General features: G+C 42.0%; 1 protein-coding gene across 5 annotated transcripts; it reads left to right on the top strand.

Annotated features, from left to right (window-relative positions):
- Nucleotides 1-3,401: 3,401 nt before the first annotated feature.
- Ine (solute carrier family 6 member inebriated) lies at nt 3,402-17,948 on the top strand. Of its 5 annotated transcripts, none has more exons than XM_077405087.1 (13): nt 7,217-8,151; nt 8,497-8,704; nt 8,818-8,978; nt 10,701-10,888; nt 13,621-13,755; nt 14,055-14,280; nt 14,521-14,788; nt 15,029-15,257; nt 15,500-15,612; nt 15,915-16,055; nt 16,162-16,362; nt 16,696-16,872; nt 17,385-17,948. In XM_077405087.1, exons 3-13 carry the CDS (start codon nt 8,893-8,895, stop codon nt 17,553-17,555), a joined length of 1,935 nt encoding a protein of 644 aa, XP_077261213.1. In that variant the 5' UTR covers nt 7,217-8,151; nt 8,497-8,704; nt 8,818-8,892; the 3' UTR covers nt 17,556-17,948. The 5 variants fall into 5 exon arrangements, with proteins under 5 accessions (XP_077261209.1, XP_077261210.1, XP_077261213.1 ...); XM_077405086.1 differs by having other exon boundaries at nt 8,814-8,978; XM_077405083.1 differs by lacking the exons at nt 7,217-8,151; nt 8,497-8,704; nt 8,818-8,978 and adding exons at nt 3,402-3,965; nt 6,360-7,157.
- Nucleotides 17,949-18,001: the final 53 nt, after the last annotated feature.

Below are 18,001 nucleotides of genomic sequence, written 5' to 3'. Positions count from 1 at the left end.
AAGAGAGAGGAAAAAATCGATTATCTTCTCAGAGAAATGAACTGGTTCGATTCTGCAATATGTTCATCATTATGCTTCTCGCGCAATATTTCGATATCGGAGATTTAAACCGGTACACCTGCGAGTTGAGGATTAGATGATGCAAACGCGCGTGTATGCGTTTCGCGACAAGAGGGAAAATTAATTAATGTCTGTCTGATTGCTGACGTGCACTCCGACAGCTAAAACGCGGCGGCGACTTGTACGGATCAGCGAATGATTTACCGAACGATTTTACAACTGTTTTGCGATCTTGTTAGATTTCAGACAGCCATATACATCGTCGTGGCAGGTCAAGAGACAACTCGCATCGTTTTCTACCAAGTCCGCGGCTTTCACGAGAAAGATTTCCACGAAGCGAACGGAAATCATTAATGCCTGTATCACACTAGCGATTGGCGATTGCGTTTACGTTTGCGTCTACGTCTTATTTTAACCAATCAGAACGGAAATCGCGAATCGCAATCGCCAGCAGCTACTTTCTGATTGGTCAAGAGACGTAAACACAAACGTAGACGCAATCGCCAATCGCTAGTGTGATACGGGCATTACGCCGTTGGGATACGAAAAAGACTGAAATTCGACGACGTTAGAGTGTTTCTTTGGGACGTACAATTAGTCTCGGAATAGAAATCTCTCTATCTTTCGGTAAAACCACGGCGTCAGACAGATGGGCGCGTTCGCGAGCCCAGACAATGACTGGGATTATTCGAGAAATTATAGAAATATTCCACGTGGGTTTGAATGTCAGATGCAAACGAACGCTCGCGGTGTCCTATCGTGAAAGGCCTCTCGTGCGCCGTGATCCGAAAATTTGGATTGGTCCCCAGACTTTGGATATATATGCAAATCTAGTAAAGCGGACACCTTCTAACGCGACCACCGCGAGTTCATTCTTATCTCGTTTGTTGCGTTCATCACTTAAAAATTTTTTCGAGTTTTCAGTGACATTACGAATAATTTACGGCGAAGGTTTTGTTATAAAATCAACAATTATGACTACGTTTACACAGTGGCTTATAACCCAGTTTAATAAACTAATATAACTATCGTATACTATCCGATCAAAAAATTTGTTTCCTTATGGTTATAATAATCTAGATATGAGACTTTTTTGACACTTAAACTACGACTATATATATATCAGAGATTGATTAAAATGTTTAGAGTATCAAAATATTTAATTTATATTTAAATAATTATTAATTATTATATATATATATATATATATATATATATATATATGTATAACCAAAAAAAGAAAAATGTTGGATTGGATAGTACACGGTAGTTATTAAACTGGGTTATAACCCGATGTGTAAACATAATCTGTTACCGCGGCTGATCGACGCAAATCCTAACGGTGAATCGCTTAAATTCTAATCACGCGGATATACCTATTTTTCCCTCTTTAGACGTGAGGAAAGCAAAGGTTACGCTCAATTGTACCTGTCACTTAACCCTAGGGTAATGACACCGGCGTCTTAAGCACCCGTTACCCGGTCTTCCGTGGGAATTGAATTCACCAGACAGCCGCCAGGGTAGTCCTTGGCCCAGTGATCCTACCAGCCGTATGGTAACGCGCGCGCGCGCGGCCGCGGAGTGCACGTGTAGACAAGGGTATTACGCGATAATCAATGTTTATCACGTAAAAGGAATCGCGGTGAAAGGAAACAGAACCTTTGTTAAACGAGGCGTGAGCCGAATGGGAAAACCACTTAAGATAGATTAAAACATCCGTCGATATTCCGTTACTTATTTTTTTTTAATGTACAGCCTTGTGACTCGTGTAGTTTTTAAGAGATTTCAGACGGTAATTCTTATTTGCAAATATAATAAAGATTATTGCATGAGATGTTGTTTATTTTAGAAATGTGTGTGTGTGTGTGTGTGTTGCTGTTAATACATAATTATTATAGATAAATCATAGTCTTAGTTAGACTTACAAAATGAATAAACTGCACGTACTGAAATTTATAACGATTAAATATTTCACCTAAGTTGAAACTGAAAAACTCACATTTCTTTTGATTCTTTTCCTTGACAAAATCTAAAGTATACATATATTGTAGTTTTATCTTTTATGTCAACGTTTCACATGTTCTTTAAACATTATTCTGGAAAGTATCTTATTTAGAAAGATAAATCAAGGATAACTTATTCTATCTATCTAATAATCTATCTAATAATGTAACTAATCTAATAGTCTAATAATCTTTACATATTTTAGAAGGGTTTTTTATTATTGTTTTTCATAAAAAACATTGGGATAAAATCAAAATAATATTCTTTAATAAAATAAAAAGTAATTAAAATATTACATAAACGATAGAATTTCATGATTCGTTGCTACACTGTCTGCATATTGAGCAAAACGCAACTTGACGATCGCCTCGTGCAGGTTTAAAATCACCGCAGTAGATACGGTTGCTATTAAACAGGCGAAAGCCAGTGTTTCGCTTGTTGTCTATACGTAGGATGAACCTAGTCTGATTACTATATTCAGACTATTCAGAGTCTCTCATTAGCATAAGCGAATTAATAACTTGGAAGAAGTTCCACGCGCATAATAATCAAGTTGTCACGTAGTCGTGTTAGAAATGCTCGTTACCTAATCCATCTATAAGTTTATATATAAAATCTCTTTCGCCTATACACACTTTCTACCAGATCCTTAGAAAGATAAGTAAATGCCGATGTTACTTTAACGACGGACAGACAACCGCTTCGGACTTGAGAAAGCGACCTTGTGCCGAGAAGAAAATCCGAGGCCGTCGATCGCCTACATTAAAAAAGTTGGTCGGTTACTGTGTAATCGTGTTAATAGACACGATATAATTCTAAAATATCCAAAAAGACGTGGCATTCTATTCTACGTATCATAAGCTCCGTCCCCTCAGTTTTGTAACGTGGAAAATCATAGTAAATTCGCAGATGAATTAATTATCCAAAAATAGAAAGAGAAAAACTTTGTTGCAATAATTATTTAAATTCGATGTCTCTAACATTGATGACAACGAACGTTCGCATATCGTTCGACTTATCAACCTGAAACTTGGACATCTGCAATTTTTCTTTTCTCCTCGGTCGTTATCGTATTTTCCTCGCTCTCGTTTCGCCGATACGTATTCGAGATTTGACCCCAGGATTTGAAAAAAATCTTCGATTATACACACGGGACTCGATCTATCTGTCCGTCATTCTCTCTGATCGTATATATGACCGAGCATACGTTGATATACCTCCCCCTACACGATCCGCTAAATACTCGTCGCGCTGACCATGAGAGAGGTGGGCACGTATCCAGAAGAGGATATCACGGTCCTCTCCCCCTCCAGAACCGGCCGAGTTGTACGCGAGTCATACGATTCGGACTTGAGTCTCTCAACTATGCACGCGTCGCGAATCACGCACGTAGTACAACAGCGCTGACGTCGCGGTGTGGGTATTGCACAGTGTGTCGCGTGTGCGTGACGTGCGTGCGTACGTGCGTGCGTGCGTGCATATACGGTCCGTGCGTGTACGTATATGTGTGTATGTCACGATTCGCGGGCGATCACGACGCACGGGCGTATACACGCGAACCCGGATCGCCGTGAAACGCGGGTTCACGGCGGTGTCGTCGCTTCGCGGCCCGGAAACGATTGTTCCGAGGCGATCGCGCGCCTCGCGCGGTTTCGTACCGAGAAGAAGAAACGGGGAAAAACGGAGTGATTGCAGAACGAACACGCGCTGTGCCGCGCTGCAGACGATAGTACACGTGACACGCTCGGGAAAACGCGCGCGCGTATACATGTGCGCGTACGTGTGTGTTATGCGCATAGTGGATGTAGCCTCGTTATCACTCGAGCGATACGCGGATGACTTTTGCTCGGCTCGTCGAGACGCGCCCGATCCCGATTTCGAGGCACGCTGCAATCTGACAGGTAACGCACACTCCGCGTGACACGTGACGCGCGTGGAAGTGTCATCGAATGACGCTTACCTGCGACAACGCGCTCCGAAAAGCGCGCGCTCTCTTCGATCTCGATACCTCGTAATTCTCGACGCGGCGCACGATTTGTTTTTTTCCTCATCACCGCGAAAGTGCAAATAGTTTTCGCGATGCTTACGTAACAATGCCGAGTGCTCGAAAGTATTTGCGAATTATAATAAAATTCGTGCGCGAGATGTACAGCCATGCAAAACACGACGAAGTTAGCGAAGATAGCGCGCGCGCGCGCGCGCGTGTGTGTGCGTGTGTGTGTAAAAACGTGTTGTTTTCCATGATTTTTTGTCCTATTGCTTGTTTGATTTTTCGTTATTTATCGATATCGTAAAGAGAAATAGCATCACAATTGTTTAAGCAATTTAAGAAATTGCCAGTGCGATAATTCCACAGCGATTGCTTGACGCAATGACTGTCCGCGTGAAAATTGTTTGAACGTCGTAAGACATTTGTAAACATTATCGTGTGCGAGAATTTTGTAACACATCATATTGGATTGATAGCCATGCGCACCTGCGATGACACTATCTCTAGCTATCAGAACGTCGTAAAGAGTCGCGCAACGTTAGTCGGTCGTATCTGCAAGGAATACGCGCGCAGTCACGTGGCGGTTTCTCGTCATTACGTCAAGACGAAAGAAAGTTGTTTTAACGGGTTTTGTGTTGTAAAACAGAAACAAGAAAAAAATCAAATTTAAACAGGTAAATAAAGTAAAATTAAATAATACTAACGTTAAAGAATCTATAGTCAAGGTACTTAAACGTACGAGAATATTCGCTGATTTCAAATATTTATAGAGAAACGACTTTTTAATGGCAATTCTTTAATAATATTTAACAATAATAATTTATTTAACGATATTAATAATATCGATATTAATAATAGAATAGGACTAACAATGATTAAAGAGTGTATCTATTTTTTTGCTATTTAAATATATTCATATAAATTTTTAAATATACGTACGTATTTTTTTTTTTAGAAGGGGGAACGTAAATTGATCAATTTAGTAATTTACATACAGTGATTACAACAAAGTCACTGAAGGTGTCAGAAAATGGATTATTTTGATAAGAAATCACAAGCCAGTCATCTTAACTACTTGGTTCTAGTTTTAATAGACGTAATAAACATTTATATCACGAAGATATTTGATGGTTTCATAAAATACGACTTGTTGATTTTTATTGCTGGTATAACGACTCATTCGTCAGATAGTGGACAATTTAAATCGCCAGTGATTCGAATTTTTTGAATTGATATTCGTCGCGGCACCGTGTCTAATATATATTCAACAATTTATGCTAATCGTGTGAACTACTGTAGAGAGCAGACACTCCTCGCGCCACTCAAAGCTTGTTCGCACCGGTATAAGCGTTGCGTACAATACTATTCGTGGATACACGTGTTAAATTTAATATTTCATCGAAAATCCGGAGAACATTCGTGCCAAGAATATTTACGAAATATATGTAGATCAAACATTTTGTAAATTTCATAAAAATCTTTATAAGAAAGATATCTCTATATAAGAAGTGAGAAAAAAGAGATATATAACAAAAATTAATTTTTATTACTTATATAACAATTTTTTCGTAGTATACATGATTAGTTTCGCGAGCATAGAGTATTTCATTGACGCGTTGCTGGAACTTCATCAATGGTCAGTCGCAGACTGACCGAACACGCGCTTTGGTCGTGCTGCTCGATACGGTGCAACGTATTCTTCTCGTTTGAACCCTACGAGTATTCGATCGCCTCGCCATTCACTACTACCTTCTCGATAAAATCGGCGGAAGCCTGGTCGAATAATGGTCTGACGTCTCTCGTTGTTGCGTTTATTCATTTCGTTCTGGTTGTTCCAGAATCGTCAAACGTATTCTGAATTCCACGGTAAAAGCTGGAGTCAGTTTTTCTTTTGGAAATCCGACTTGGACTTGATAATTTTTGTACTTTTTTCTTTTATTCGCGTATCCTGCGAAGAATCATGTGTACATATTATACACGAGACCAATTGCCAATTTTGCCGCACGATTTTATCATGTGGCAATTTATCTAAAAGTTTAATTAAAATATAATTAGTTTGAAGTTTAAGCCGATATCTATTCGACACTTTGATGAATCGTAATTTATCATCGATTTTAGCATAACACCAGATTATAATGCTATTATTCTTTTCTTCTTTTATTTTAAAGCGGTATACTGCCAGAAAAAAACTGGTTTTCGAAATGGCAATATTATATATGCCAATTTTTGTAGGACACTAAAGAAATATTTCCCCTCCCTCAGTATACATATATGTATATATATATATCTCTCCCTGTCTATATAGAGGTGGTCATGCGATTATGGACACCGAGAGCGGCAACAACGACAGCGGCGTCAGCGGCAGCATCAGCGACGAAGCGCGTAACGGCAGTAAGCCCGTCCCGCGGAAGCACGGCGATGCTACCCAGGGCAAGCTCCACGGCAAACAGGTCGTGCGTAAAATGAGCACAATGTTCGAAGAAGAAGATGACGTATCCGACCACACGGATCCGGACGTAATCAGGATCCGCCGTCAGCGTCAGAAACGCCCGGAGATCGAAGCTGAATGGTCTTCGGAGGAGGAGAGAGGTCGTTTACTGAACACCGCCGAACGTGAGATCCTCGTTGTGCCGACCGATAATGGTAACAACGTAGGAAGGGCGATCAATCGCGTCGAGAGTCCTGAGAGCGTTCGTCGGGATAAAGGTCATCGTCGGCGGCCGCAGCCACGGCTGATGATCGATCAGGCCGAGTCCGGGTCGAGTTCGGATCGCGACAACGGACCGCACAGCCCCGGCAGATCGAGCTCCAGAAGCGTCGAGCTACGGCATCATCATCATTGTTTCAACGTGCATCCACCGAGGACTTTCAGCATGGACGAGAACCAGCGGCACTGTCCCTGCTGCCATCAACTGTCGCCTACCTGGTCCTCCGTCCTGTACCCGGAGACAAACGGGAGCCAGGGCCGTTCCTTCCCCGACACGGTCTCGATCAGGTCCCTGCAGGCGTCGATCGGCCTGGGCTCTTCCGACGGCCGGAAGCTCACGATACGTAGAGTTCCCACTTCGCCGTCGGAGCTGCTTAACGTGGTACATCCGCCGCCGTAAGTGAGACACATTGCTTACGATTGTGCCTCGGCGCTTTCGAAGAAACAGCCTCGCGTGAATCTCTCCACGTGATAGCGCGCACGCGTGCCCGCCGCTCAGCGTGAGTGCGCTTTCGCGCGCGAAGACAATATGTCTTTACAAAAGGAACGATCAGGCTACGTTTGCGTCTTGTCTCGTAGAAACGAGGCGCAAAAATTTGGTCGGAAAAGATACGACGGATCAGTTCCTGGCGTTGTGTTCTTGAATCTCGCTGAATTTCTTCTTATTTTCTTGAAGAACCTTATTTTTAAAGAATAAATTTGTTTTTAAAGAGATAATTACGATGCTATAAGAAACATTTTACAAGTGATTAAGATAAAATCGAAGTTTTTGTGTTTATGTAACGTCTGGTGAAAACATATTTGACGAAAATGATACTGGGTCAGAGACAAGATTTATTTTAAGAAAAATGATGGCGCGCATTCGAGAGATAACACTTTCAATTCCAATAAATTATCGGGCCTTATATGTTTTATAAAAATTGGCAAACTATTCAGATAATCGACACATCTTTTGCGCTTTAAATCTCTTCTCCCCGTCGCATTTAATTAAATTATTCCTTCGTGCGAGTGTTCGAGCTTGAAAACACACATCATGATCGTAAATTAGCGTCATTATTAAAATGTGTAAGAATCTCTGTCTCCCATATGTTTCTCACGTAAGGTCTAATACTTCGCGTAAACGTTATAAATAAACTGAACCGCATACACGACGCATAAAAATGAAGCTGCAGCCCGATGCAACCTTCAGTAGGAGAGCTCCGTGGCAGTAGTTCGAGTGCACTTTGTAACTAATCCTAACGATTATCTCCGAACAATAAAGGCGTAAAAAGTTCCGGAGGCTTACCTAATTCGCGTCAATTGCACATTGTCAAGTCAATTGCACATTACAAATTTACCACTTCGCTTCGTCGCGTTGATGTAGCAGCCAAATTTCTTCGCGCCGTTCAAGGTCAGTCGCGTCAATCATCAATAGTTGACTAAATTTTTCCGTTCCTTTCTGGGTTAAAGTTTTGAGAATAGAGAATGAAGAATGTAAAGTAGAAAAGAATAAATTTAGTTTTATAATGCAGAAAAGCTAAAATATAAACAAAATAAATTGAAATATATATATATATATTACAAAATATATCAAATATATAAATATGACGTTTATACCTCTTTTTAAGTTTTCGCCACTAAAATCAGCTTTAGAATATCTATTTAATTGTATACGAAACATATATATACGAGATTGTACCTTAGAGTTTAGGATCGATCGCGCTATTAATTAATATTAATTGACCGCTGTTGATAGGCAGGACTAGGATCCAGAAAGGAGCAAGGGTCAAGTTAGTTAATCGACGTCGATGAAATTGGGGGCTCTCAGTTTACTACAAATAGCTCTAATCGACGTTTTGCCACGACCTGTTCTAAAGCGCGGAGGCTGCTACATCAGATTCGTCGTCGTGTCCGTAAATTAAAGTCGGGGGATCGAAATCGGTATAATTTCCGGTATAATTTCGGTGAGTTCGAATGTCGGTGCGCGAAAATGGGGTCTTTGCTCGCGCCGAGAGACGCCGAATCCGCGCCGTAACCGAAAATTGAATTCGCCCATTAATTAGACCGGTCTAGTTAGACCGGTTTCGATTACTCTGATTAGGGCCTCGCCTCTCTCGTCGGGCTGCGGCGGATTCTACGTACGTGACGAGAGATGCGATACGCGTCTAAGCTGCTCGGCGCGAAGCCGTCAGATCTCGTCATCCAGGGCCTGCAATTCCGGCGTATCGTCCCGGAGACGTAAGTGGATAATAGGTGTACAATGTATAAGACCCCGCACCGGTTGTTGTAAGTAGGTGTGCTCGTGCGGTGTGACATATTGTTGCGATTCCGTCCCGCTTCTTCCATTGAAACGGGACGGCGCTCGAAACGACCCGTAATCGGTCGTCCTACATTTAGACCTCGTCACACGTCTCGTTTTTGAAGTGACGCGCGCTTACGGGTCTCCCGCGTGGGAAAACGATATCCGCGGCGTCATTGCGAGATCGTTAACGCGAATAAAGAAGCGGAGCGCGCTGCCCATATCGCAGCTATGCACACTTCCGGTACGCCACAGCTCATTCGATTAATTTATTCGCATGAAGTACAGAGAAACTGGAAATACATTTCTCAAAATCCTCAAATAATAAATAATATTATCTAATCGCGTCCATCGCCTTTAGAATTCCATCGTATGCAGAGTATAATAATTCATCTTAAATCAGTCGTTTTCTTCTTCGCTATACGAAAACTCGGTCGATCGGGGACACCCATTCGACACCCATCTTCGTTACTGTCATATTTGCGATGACGATACATATATCTTCTCTTTAAATAATAAAAAAAAAAAAAAAAAAAACTACTGACACACCGTATACGGAACACATTATCGTATCCGCAATGTTTCCGCGGCGCGGTATATTAGTTTTCCGTTGCAAAACGAACGGGAATTTACACAGGTGCGTCGCGTATATCTTTCAGCATTGTCGGCCGCCCTTTCCTGGCCCCTCCGCCGCCGCGCCGCCCCATGGCCTGACACCATTTCTGCGCTCACCGCACCGTAAAGTACAAATTTGCGCAATAAACGCATAAAAATTCCTCGATCTTGACGCTTATATAAATGCACCGCGCGCAAAGTCGGTTTTTATGTCGCACGCTATTTCACGCGACATTTTATTCACGGTATAGCGCGGGGGAGCCGATATACCGGAAGGAACCCGGGTATCGGCCCTCGTTTGCGTGCCCCGCGCCCATGAACGCGTACGCGAACGGAATCGTCGCCAGGTATATATATAGCGACTCTGTGATATATCGCGCAATACCATAAGACTGTTACCGTCGCTAATCGGTATATCGCGTTGTAACGCTCGAATACGACCGCTCTATATAAACAATGACGATGAATATTTAATGATCGCCGCCGGGCTTGACGTATATGAACGAACGCGTGTCATGCAAATGCAAGCGGGCGCAGGCAGGCAGGCGCTGGCACGTCCAACTCCACGCGTGCGGCACGGCGGACGGCGCGTGACGCGCGTTTCTGTGTGATTTTCCGTCAAATAAATTTTCATAATGCATTAAGCAGTTTCCGTAGGCGCGAAATCATTAAGCGTCCTAAAAGAATCGTCGTCGCGGGCAACAATGACCCTCCGCTGCGCGCGGCGCTGATCTATATTGTTCCGACCGGGAATTTAGAGGCGTGTGTACCCCTCTCTGTGCGCCGAGCGCCTATCCTTTCACTCCGCGACGCTGCTGGAGATTAAATTATATTATTCGCTCGGCGAAATATTTAATAAAACGCTTGTTATTGCTATTTTTTCATTAAACTGTCATAACTCGTAGCATTTTTCCCCCCTCGGGGCGGAGTTCTGGCTCAATTTTTCTTTCCGCATTCCGCACTGTGGATGTCTTTCGTTCGAGCCCCGGCTATACATTTGTAATATAAAAGCTTGACGTCGCGCGTGGCATTTTTTTTTCTTGCAGTTTCGAGGACGACGCTTCCACGTGCACCAGCTATGACGACGTGGACGCGGACGATCCCGGCTATTATCGGCAGCCCAGAAGGCCTCATTGGGCGAATAAAATGGAATTCGTCCTCGCCTGCATAAGCTACTCCGTCGGTCTTGGTAACATCTGGCGATTTCCCTATTTATGCTACAAAAGTGGCGGCGGTGAGTCTCGCGATAAACGCGTCAATTCATTACGTAAATTACGTGCAATCGTGACGTGAATATCGTATCCAGTTTCACGAAGTGTTAAAGTAGTTTTACTACGAAGCGAGATACATACAAGAAAGAGAGAGTGACAAGAGGGACAATAAGAAAAAAAAAGAGATTTCACGCTGACGTTGCCAGTAGTTATAAGATCAAAATAAATAAAGCGAATACCAAATGGAACGGACAACACGGTCGCGACGTGTTCGTCGCGATTAGCATAACGGCGATAAGAGCGACGAGATTATTTTGCGCATCGCGAAGTACGTCGGTGACGAAATGGCTGACAGAGCGACTCTAGTCCGCGGTATCGTCCTCCAATTTTTACGAGCACGGAGCACGGCTTGATCGCCGCGAAACGCTTCGTCGTTCCCCTTTAAAAACGTTCTTTAAGTACATCTTCCTATATTCTTCCAACGTTTCATCGCGGGAACGACGTGGCGAATCGTAACGGAATGACGTACACTTAAATTGTCGCACGTATTGAACCAGCTAATCCTTTTAGTCTTAAGAGTATCGATCATTATAGAATGCGCGTGTGCGAAGGAAAAGTTACAACCTCGTCGCGGAAGGAGCGAATTGAGGCGGATCCTTATACGCGAAAATCCATTGCGAACGTCTTGCGTAAGCCGATGAGGCTCAGATTCAGGGCAGCGCAGCGGCGAGCTTGTCTCTCGCAATCCCGGGCAACGCGACCGCGTATCGTGTTGCCGGTAATTTTCAAAGTCTGGATGCATCCGGAGCCCGGATGCGTGGCGCAACTCGCTCACGGAACTTGATACATGACCTTGCCCGGAACACGGCTTACGCCGCCGGGCGCGGTAAATGATTTCAATGACACCGGTGGAAATAATCGGCCGAGCATCATCTCGGCGTTCCGGCCCGCGCGCTCGCTGCCTGCCGGTCTAAATTATAAAGAGCCGGAAAACCGGCTCGGATAACGCGATCTGTTTTACACGATTGAAATGATTTATCATCGTCTCGCTTGGACGGCGACGTCTCGATTTAAATTCGCGCGAGGATTAGGAGGAGGATCGTATCGAAATTGCAGATCTCTCTCGGTTCAATCAGATATGCGCGCGTCGATCGCGTGCCGCACGCGCGATCTTCGTCGCGCTTTGATATATCTAAACATAACTTTGACGTTTATCTTAATTTATCTTAATTTAATTGTCGACTCTCTATCTTGAATGATCTTGAACATAATTATATAGTATAAACAGAAATATGGGGTAGTTAGATCCGGTAAGAGAAGGGATAAAAGTTACATTTTAATTAATTAATTAATTCATTGTCATTAATTAATTAAGAAATTCTATTTTCGAATCAATTAATTAATTAAAAGATTTCTGTGATGCATCTCTTCTCTCAACAAAAATAATTTCCATTTGCAGAATGTTAAAGAGCATTTTTTATTTAATTGTAACTTTTGCGTAATATATTTCCATGCATATATAATAAACTGGAAATTATTCTGTAATTTCAACAGCCCGCATGCATGGGCCAAGTTAATTTGTTATACAAATAGCGTGTAGTACTACTGTAAAAATACAGAGCGTACGTAATTTTGCGAAATCACATATTAAACGGAAGACCGGAAAATCACGGGGAAATAATGCGGCTCTACTTGCGCACGCGAGATGCGTGCGCTCCGATATTCATTGTTGCCGCAGCACTAAATTGCATTTTCGTGATAAAGACGATACTGTGCAGCGAATAACTGTAACAATATTAATGCGAGTGCGCGTCATTAACCGCCTTGTAATGCGACGCGATTGGATTTTCGCCAGAAATTAAATCGCACGTAATATCATCTATTGATACGTCACATTGAATCGGGCCCCCTCTGTTATCTCCGCGCATCCTCGCTTAATACCTCGCGATAATTTATTTCGAGTACGATCGATCGCGTATATATTATTTTGTATATCGTCTGCATCGTACTAAATGAAAACTGTCACCCGCGCCGTTGCGCGGCTGCAGGATTGAAGCGACAGAGAAAAACAGATCGGATAACGCCGCGTGATTTATATATGTTCGCGACGCGTTGTACCTATATAGCGTTTCGCCGACTGGGATTAATTTACATCTTTCCGTGCGAAAGAAATTACACTGTACACGCGTGAACAGTAATACATCGTCGAGCGCTTATACGCAAATGGACCAAACTGTCCCAGATATCCGAGAATCCGTCTGAGAAAATGAGATCGAGTCGAACGTATAATAATAATCGCTGTAAGATTCGTGCGCTCGGTGAGTCGTATATCAGCGAGTTTGACAATTGAAGGAAACTCGCCAACAGCTGACTAATCGTCACCTATCCCGTCCTCGCGGCGGCGGCGGCGGCGGCGGCTAAATGCCCGATGTCAAATTAAGTCGTAATCCGTAACGCCGCTACGGATCACCGTTTATTGCGAATAAAGAGTCACATCCAGTGACCTTGCCGCTACCCACAGTATGATTAATGTCGAGGCATTTATTACGTACACGCGCGCGAACCTCGGTTTAGCGAAACGCTGGGCGAGACCTGGGGCATATTTTCCTGTTAACTGGATTAATATATCTCTCTCTCCTTTTTATTTCTTCTTTTCTTTTCGAGAGAAAGACCGTCGATGTTCCCTACAATTATATATACGCTCGGTATAAACCGGAGAGACGGTACGTCGCTTACATCGATTGCATCGTTTCAGGTGTGTTCCTCGTGCCTTACTTTTTAATACTCATAGTATGTGGAGTACCATTGCTGTACATGGAGCTTAGCATCGGACAGTTCACTCGTCGCGGCCCAATCGGCGCCCTAGGTCAAGTGTGTCCGTTATTGAAAGGTAAATGGGATAAGCCACGATGTGTGACAGATTGCCGATTAAATCCCCCAACGACTGTTTGTTAAAAGCTTATTCTCGCGCGATCATTTTTATAGCGTTATAAAGTGCGCTTAACTTGAAACAAAATAAGTGCGAGAATATAATAGGATTAAAATTATATTGTCGTTTCATCTTCTTTATTCTCTTCTCTTTGTGCAAATTTGAGCGATTTAAACCTGAAATTTTAACTCGTCGAGCCTCCTCGAAATATACGTCTTAAATTGCGCCGTTTTATCGTCTGTATATTTCTGTCTTTGTAGGAGCTGGTCTATCGTCAGTCGTAATATCGTTTTTAATGTCTACCTACCATAATGTGATAATAGCCTACGCAATTTACTATTTCTTCTCGGCATTCCGACCGGAGCAACCATGGTCACGTTGTGACAACTTATGGAACTCGCCGCGCTGCTGGCTGCCCAGTTATGGATCCATCGATAATCGAACTCGACCGAACCTGACAAGAACACCGTCCGAGGAGTTCTTCGAGTAATTTCTTTTTTTTTTAATCTAAACCAACTAATTCAAGCTGTTATTGCAATATTATGTACTACTATTACACGTCATCTCTCTAACAAGATTTAAAATATTTGGTTTCCATATCGCCTGTAAAATAATTTATAAATCGCGTGTCGCAGTTTCGAATCGAAGCGTTCAAAAAAAGTATAATTGAATAATTAAATAAATTGAACAAATTGAATAAAACAATAATTGTCTTTCTATACTTAGCAACAAGGTCCTGCAAATGAGCAGCGGCATCGAAGAACCGGGAATTTTGAGATGGGAGCTCGTGGCGTGCCTGATAACTGCATGGATCATGGTGTATTTTTCCATCTGGAAGTCCATTAAGTCATCGGCGCAAGTGAGATACCTGACAGGAACGTTGCCTTTCCTCCTAATCGTGCTCTTCCTCACGCGATCCCTCACTCTGGAGGGCGCGGCGAAAGGTCTGCAATTCTTTTTTCATCCACGCTGGGAATTGCTTGGCGATGCAAAGGTACCGCAACATAATCGATCTTTCGGCTAACAAGAAAGAGAAATATGACGAATAATAGAATGGACGTAAATAATAGTAAAATGTAAAAAATATACGTAGAAAAATGAAATATAACTATACACTATTGTGCTTTAAAATATTAATATCTCAACTTCAATTTAAAACTATGTCCTTTCTGTATGACAAAAAAAGTACTTCACCTTGAATTTTTAGTTAATTATATCGATATTAATTAATTAGGTATGGGTCAACGCTGCGGCACAAGTCTTCAATTCTGTAGGGATCGCCTTCGGCTCGATGATATGTTTCGCGAGTTACAACCGATTCCACAACACGATCCTCGTAGATACCGTCGCCGTTTCGCTCATAAACGCTTTCAGTAGTCTACTGGTTGGAATATTCTCGTTCGCCACAATCGGCAATATAGCGCTAGAGCAAAACATGTCCGTCGAAGATGTCCTAACCGACGGTACGTATAGAATTAGAAATGATGTTTATACGTCACGTTAAATGTGATAAATTATGTAAGTATCAATATAAGTGTGCCACGCACGTTATGGAGAGAAAGGGTGTAAAAGACGCGTAATAGAATCCACGAGACTGTTGCACCTGTTCTTTCTATTTTCTCCCCCCCCCCCCTCACCGCTGTTTTACATCATCGGATTAACTTCCCCCTGACATTTTATAGATAAATCATAATTTCCGTTCAAGGACCTGGTCTAGTCTTCGTCATCTATCCGCAAGCGCTAGCCAAGATGCCAGCTTCTCAACTCTGGGCTGTGCTCTTTTTCTTTATGCTGGTCTGCCTTTCGTTGAACAGTCAAGTAAGTGTATATATGACAGATAAGGCCTTATTTCCTATCGCAACGCGATGTGTACACGTGCGATTACGGACTAATCCATAAACAGACGCGCAATTACGTGATCGAATTGTATCGTCCCGCAAAATATTTCTAGAGATACACACAAGCAGCGTTAGTCATTAAACGAAAAATCAAATACCAGAATCACATTACTCAATCTTAATGGATGCAAATCGTATTTTAACAAGCTTTCTATTTCGAAGATCGTTAATAGTTTGCTTTTGCAATGTTTTAACGGTATTATGTAAATCTCGGGATTTCAGTTTGCCGTTGTTGAAGTGGTCGTTACGTCGATCCAAGACGGTTTCCCGAATTGGGTGAACCGTCATCTTCTCTGCCACGAAGTGCTGGTCCTCCTCATATGCGTCGTTTCGTTCTTATTTGGACTGCCGAATATCACGCAGGTATAATATAAGAACGGCAAACTCGAGAGTCGGTGTTTACTTCGCGTGATAAAAAAAAACTAACACGCTTAATCCTTTTACTAAATGATTTCTCGACTGCCCTCAGGGCGGTATTTATTTCTTCCAACTAATAGATCATTACGCCGCTTCGATGTCCATCATGTTCCTGGCGTTCTTCGAAGTGATTGCCATCTCGTGGCTCTACGGCGTGCGGCGGCTGTGCAATAATGTCAAGGAGATGACCGGACGCTTGCCATCGATGTACTTCCGGTTCTGCTGGTTCCTCGCCGCGCCTCTTCTCATAATGGTATACACAGCGATATTAATGAAAGTTTCAGGATATTAAAATTTTCATACCGCGTTGAATCTATCATATCTGACAATGAGTAATAAGCGCAACGAATGAAAATTGCTGGCTGCAAGTCAAGCGAAAAAAACATTCTTGATAGGAATTACAAGCTGCCAATTACTCGCGCAATTATTGTTCTCAGAAAAATACAAGGTATATCGTTTTTATCTGATGATGACAATTGCACGGATGATTGCCCGCTTTTAATCCCGGTTCGTTGCGTTTCCTGATGCAGTTGGCGATCTTTAAGACACACACATCCGCATTTTCATAATTGCCTTATCTTCTCAGGCCGTATGGGTGTTCAGCTTAATTGATTATGAGTCACCGACCTACCACAACGGTGATTATACGTATCCATGGTGGGCAGAAGCGATCGGATGGGGCATCGCGTCTCTCTCCTTAATTTGCATTCCCGCTTTTGCCGTTTACGTATTTGTTAGAGCGGATGGTGCCACGTTCGCCGAAGTATGCCGAGTTTTATATGACACTGTTGAATTGGAACCAATCAATTTAGCAAAGAATTTAACTCTAGAACTATTAAAAACAGTCAAAATGACTGGTCTGTAATTTTTTATTAATGTGCATTTTCTGAGATTTTTCGTAATTTTTGTTGCACACACACACAATATGTATATAATATGATTAAATTGATTAATTTTCTCCCTTTATCTTCTTTTAAATATATATGTATAATATTTATATTATATTTTTAAACAGTATAAAAAAGTAAATATATTAATCGTTGGTAGTTCTAGTATCTTACTATGAAAAAAAAAAACATAAATGTTAATATGTATTACTTTGAAAATTTTTCCTTTGCCACTTGAGAATTTTCTTTTAACATTACAAACATCTCACATCACAAACAAAGAGATCTCTGATGTTTGTACGAATAACAAATTGTTGCTAAATTGCTAAAAAAGTATTATACATAGAAAGAAAGGAATATTTCTCTATATAGGAACTTTTATCCCCAGAGACTCAAAAATTCCATCAAACCGCACTTCGAGGCGTGCAAAGTTTGCGGACAGGAATACTGCGTGGAGGCCATGCACAATCTGCCAGAGGACATGCTCAAAGAGCCGCAAACAGACGTGGATACTTCCATACAACTGAATTCGCACTACCTGCTGAAGCCTCAGATGTGATAACGTGGACTCGCCAGAAACGATCAGCTTTTTACGGTTACACTTAATCCACGAAATACGAAGTCACTTTGACGAATAATTGTTTAACAAGACACGTTCGCTCGCATACTTTTATCGTCGGTCATCGTAATCGACAGCCGTCGCGGCAGTCAACATTCCATTATTTATAGCCTTGTTACAAAGACGGTGATCACTTGCGAAAAAGTCATTAGGATAAAAGTATATCTTCTTGTAAACTGTTACTCTTTATGCCATTGTTATGTGATAGGCTATAGACAAGCACTGAATCGACGTAATAGGAATATATTTCTGTATATATCGCAGTCGATACGCAATATGATGTGTATAACATTGTTATATCATAATTTTAATAAATTATTATATATTATTATATATTATCCAAAAATGTGTATTTCTGTCAACGTTATCCGGCTTTTCATATATTG

Source organism: Temnothorax americanus, unplaced genomic scaffold (genome assembly GCF_048541705.1).
Source record: "Temnothorax americanus isolate GAGA-0224 unplaced genomic scaffold, ASM4854170v1 Scaffold2, whole genome shotgun sequence".
Lineage (NCBI taxonomy): Eukaryota > Metazoa > Arthropoda > Insecta > Hymenoptera > Formicidae > Temnothorax > Temnothorax americanus.
The sequence above is the reverse complement of the archived record's forward strand: the minus strand, read 5'-3'. Positions and strand labels throughout refer to the sequence as shown.

Excerpts from the sequence above, each read along its gene's own strand:
- Ine (XM_077405083.1), top strand. The coding sequence starts at position 6,376 with ATGGACACCGAGAGCGGCAACAACGACAGCGGCGTCAGCGGCAGCATC. Across the intron at positions 10,889-13,620 it reads ATGCTACAAAAGTGGCGGCG|GTGTGTTCCTCGTGCCTTAC; the intron begins GTGAGTCTCGCG and ends GCATCGTTTCAG. Across the intron at positions 15,613-15,914 it reads GCCTTTCGTTGAACAGTCAA|TTTGCCGTTGTTGAAGTGGT; the intron begins GTAAGTGTATAT and ends TCGGGATTTCAG.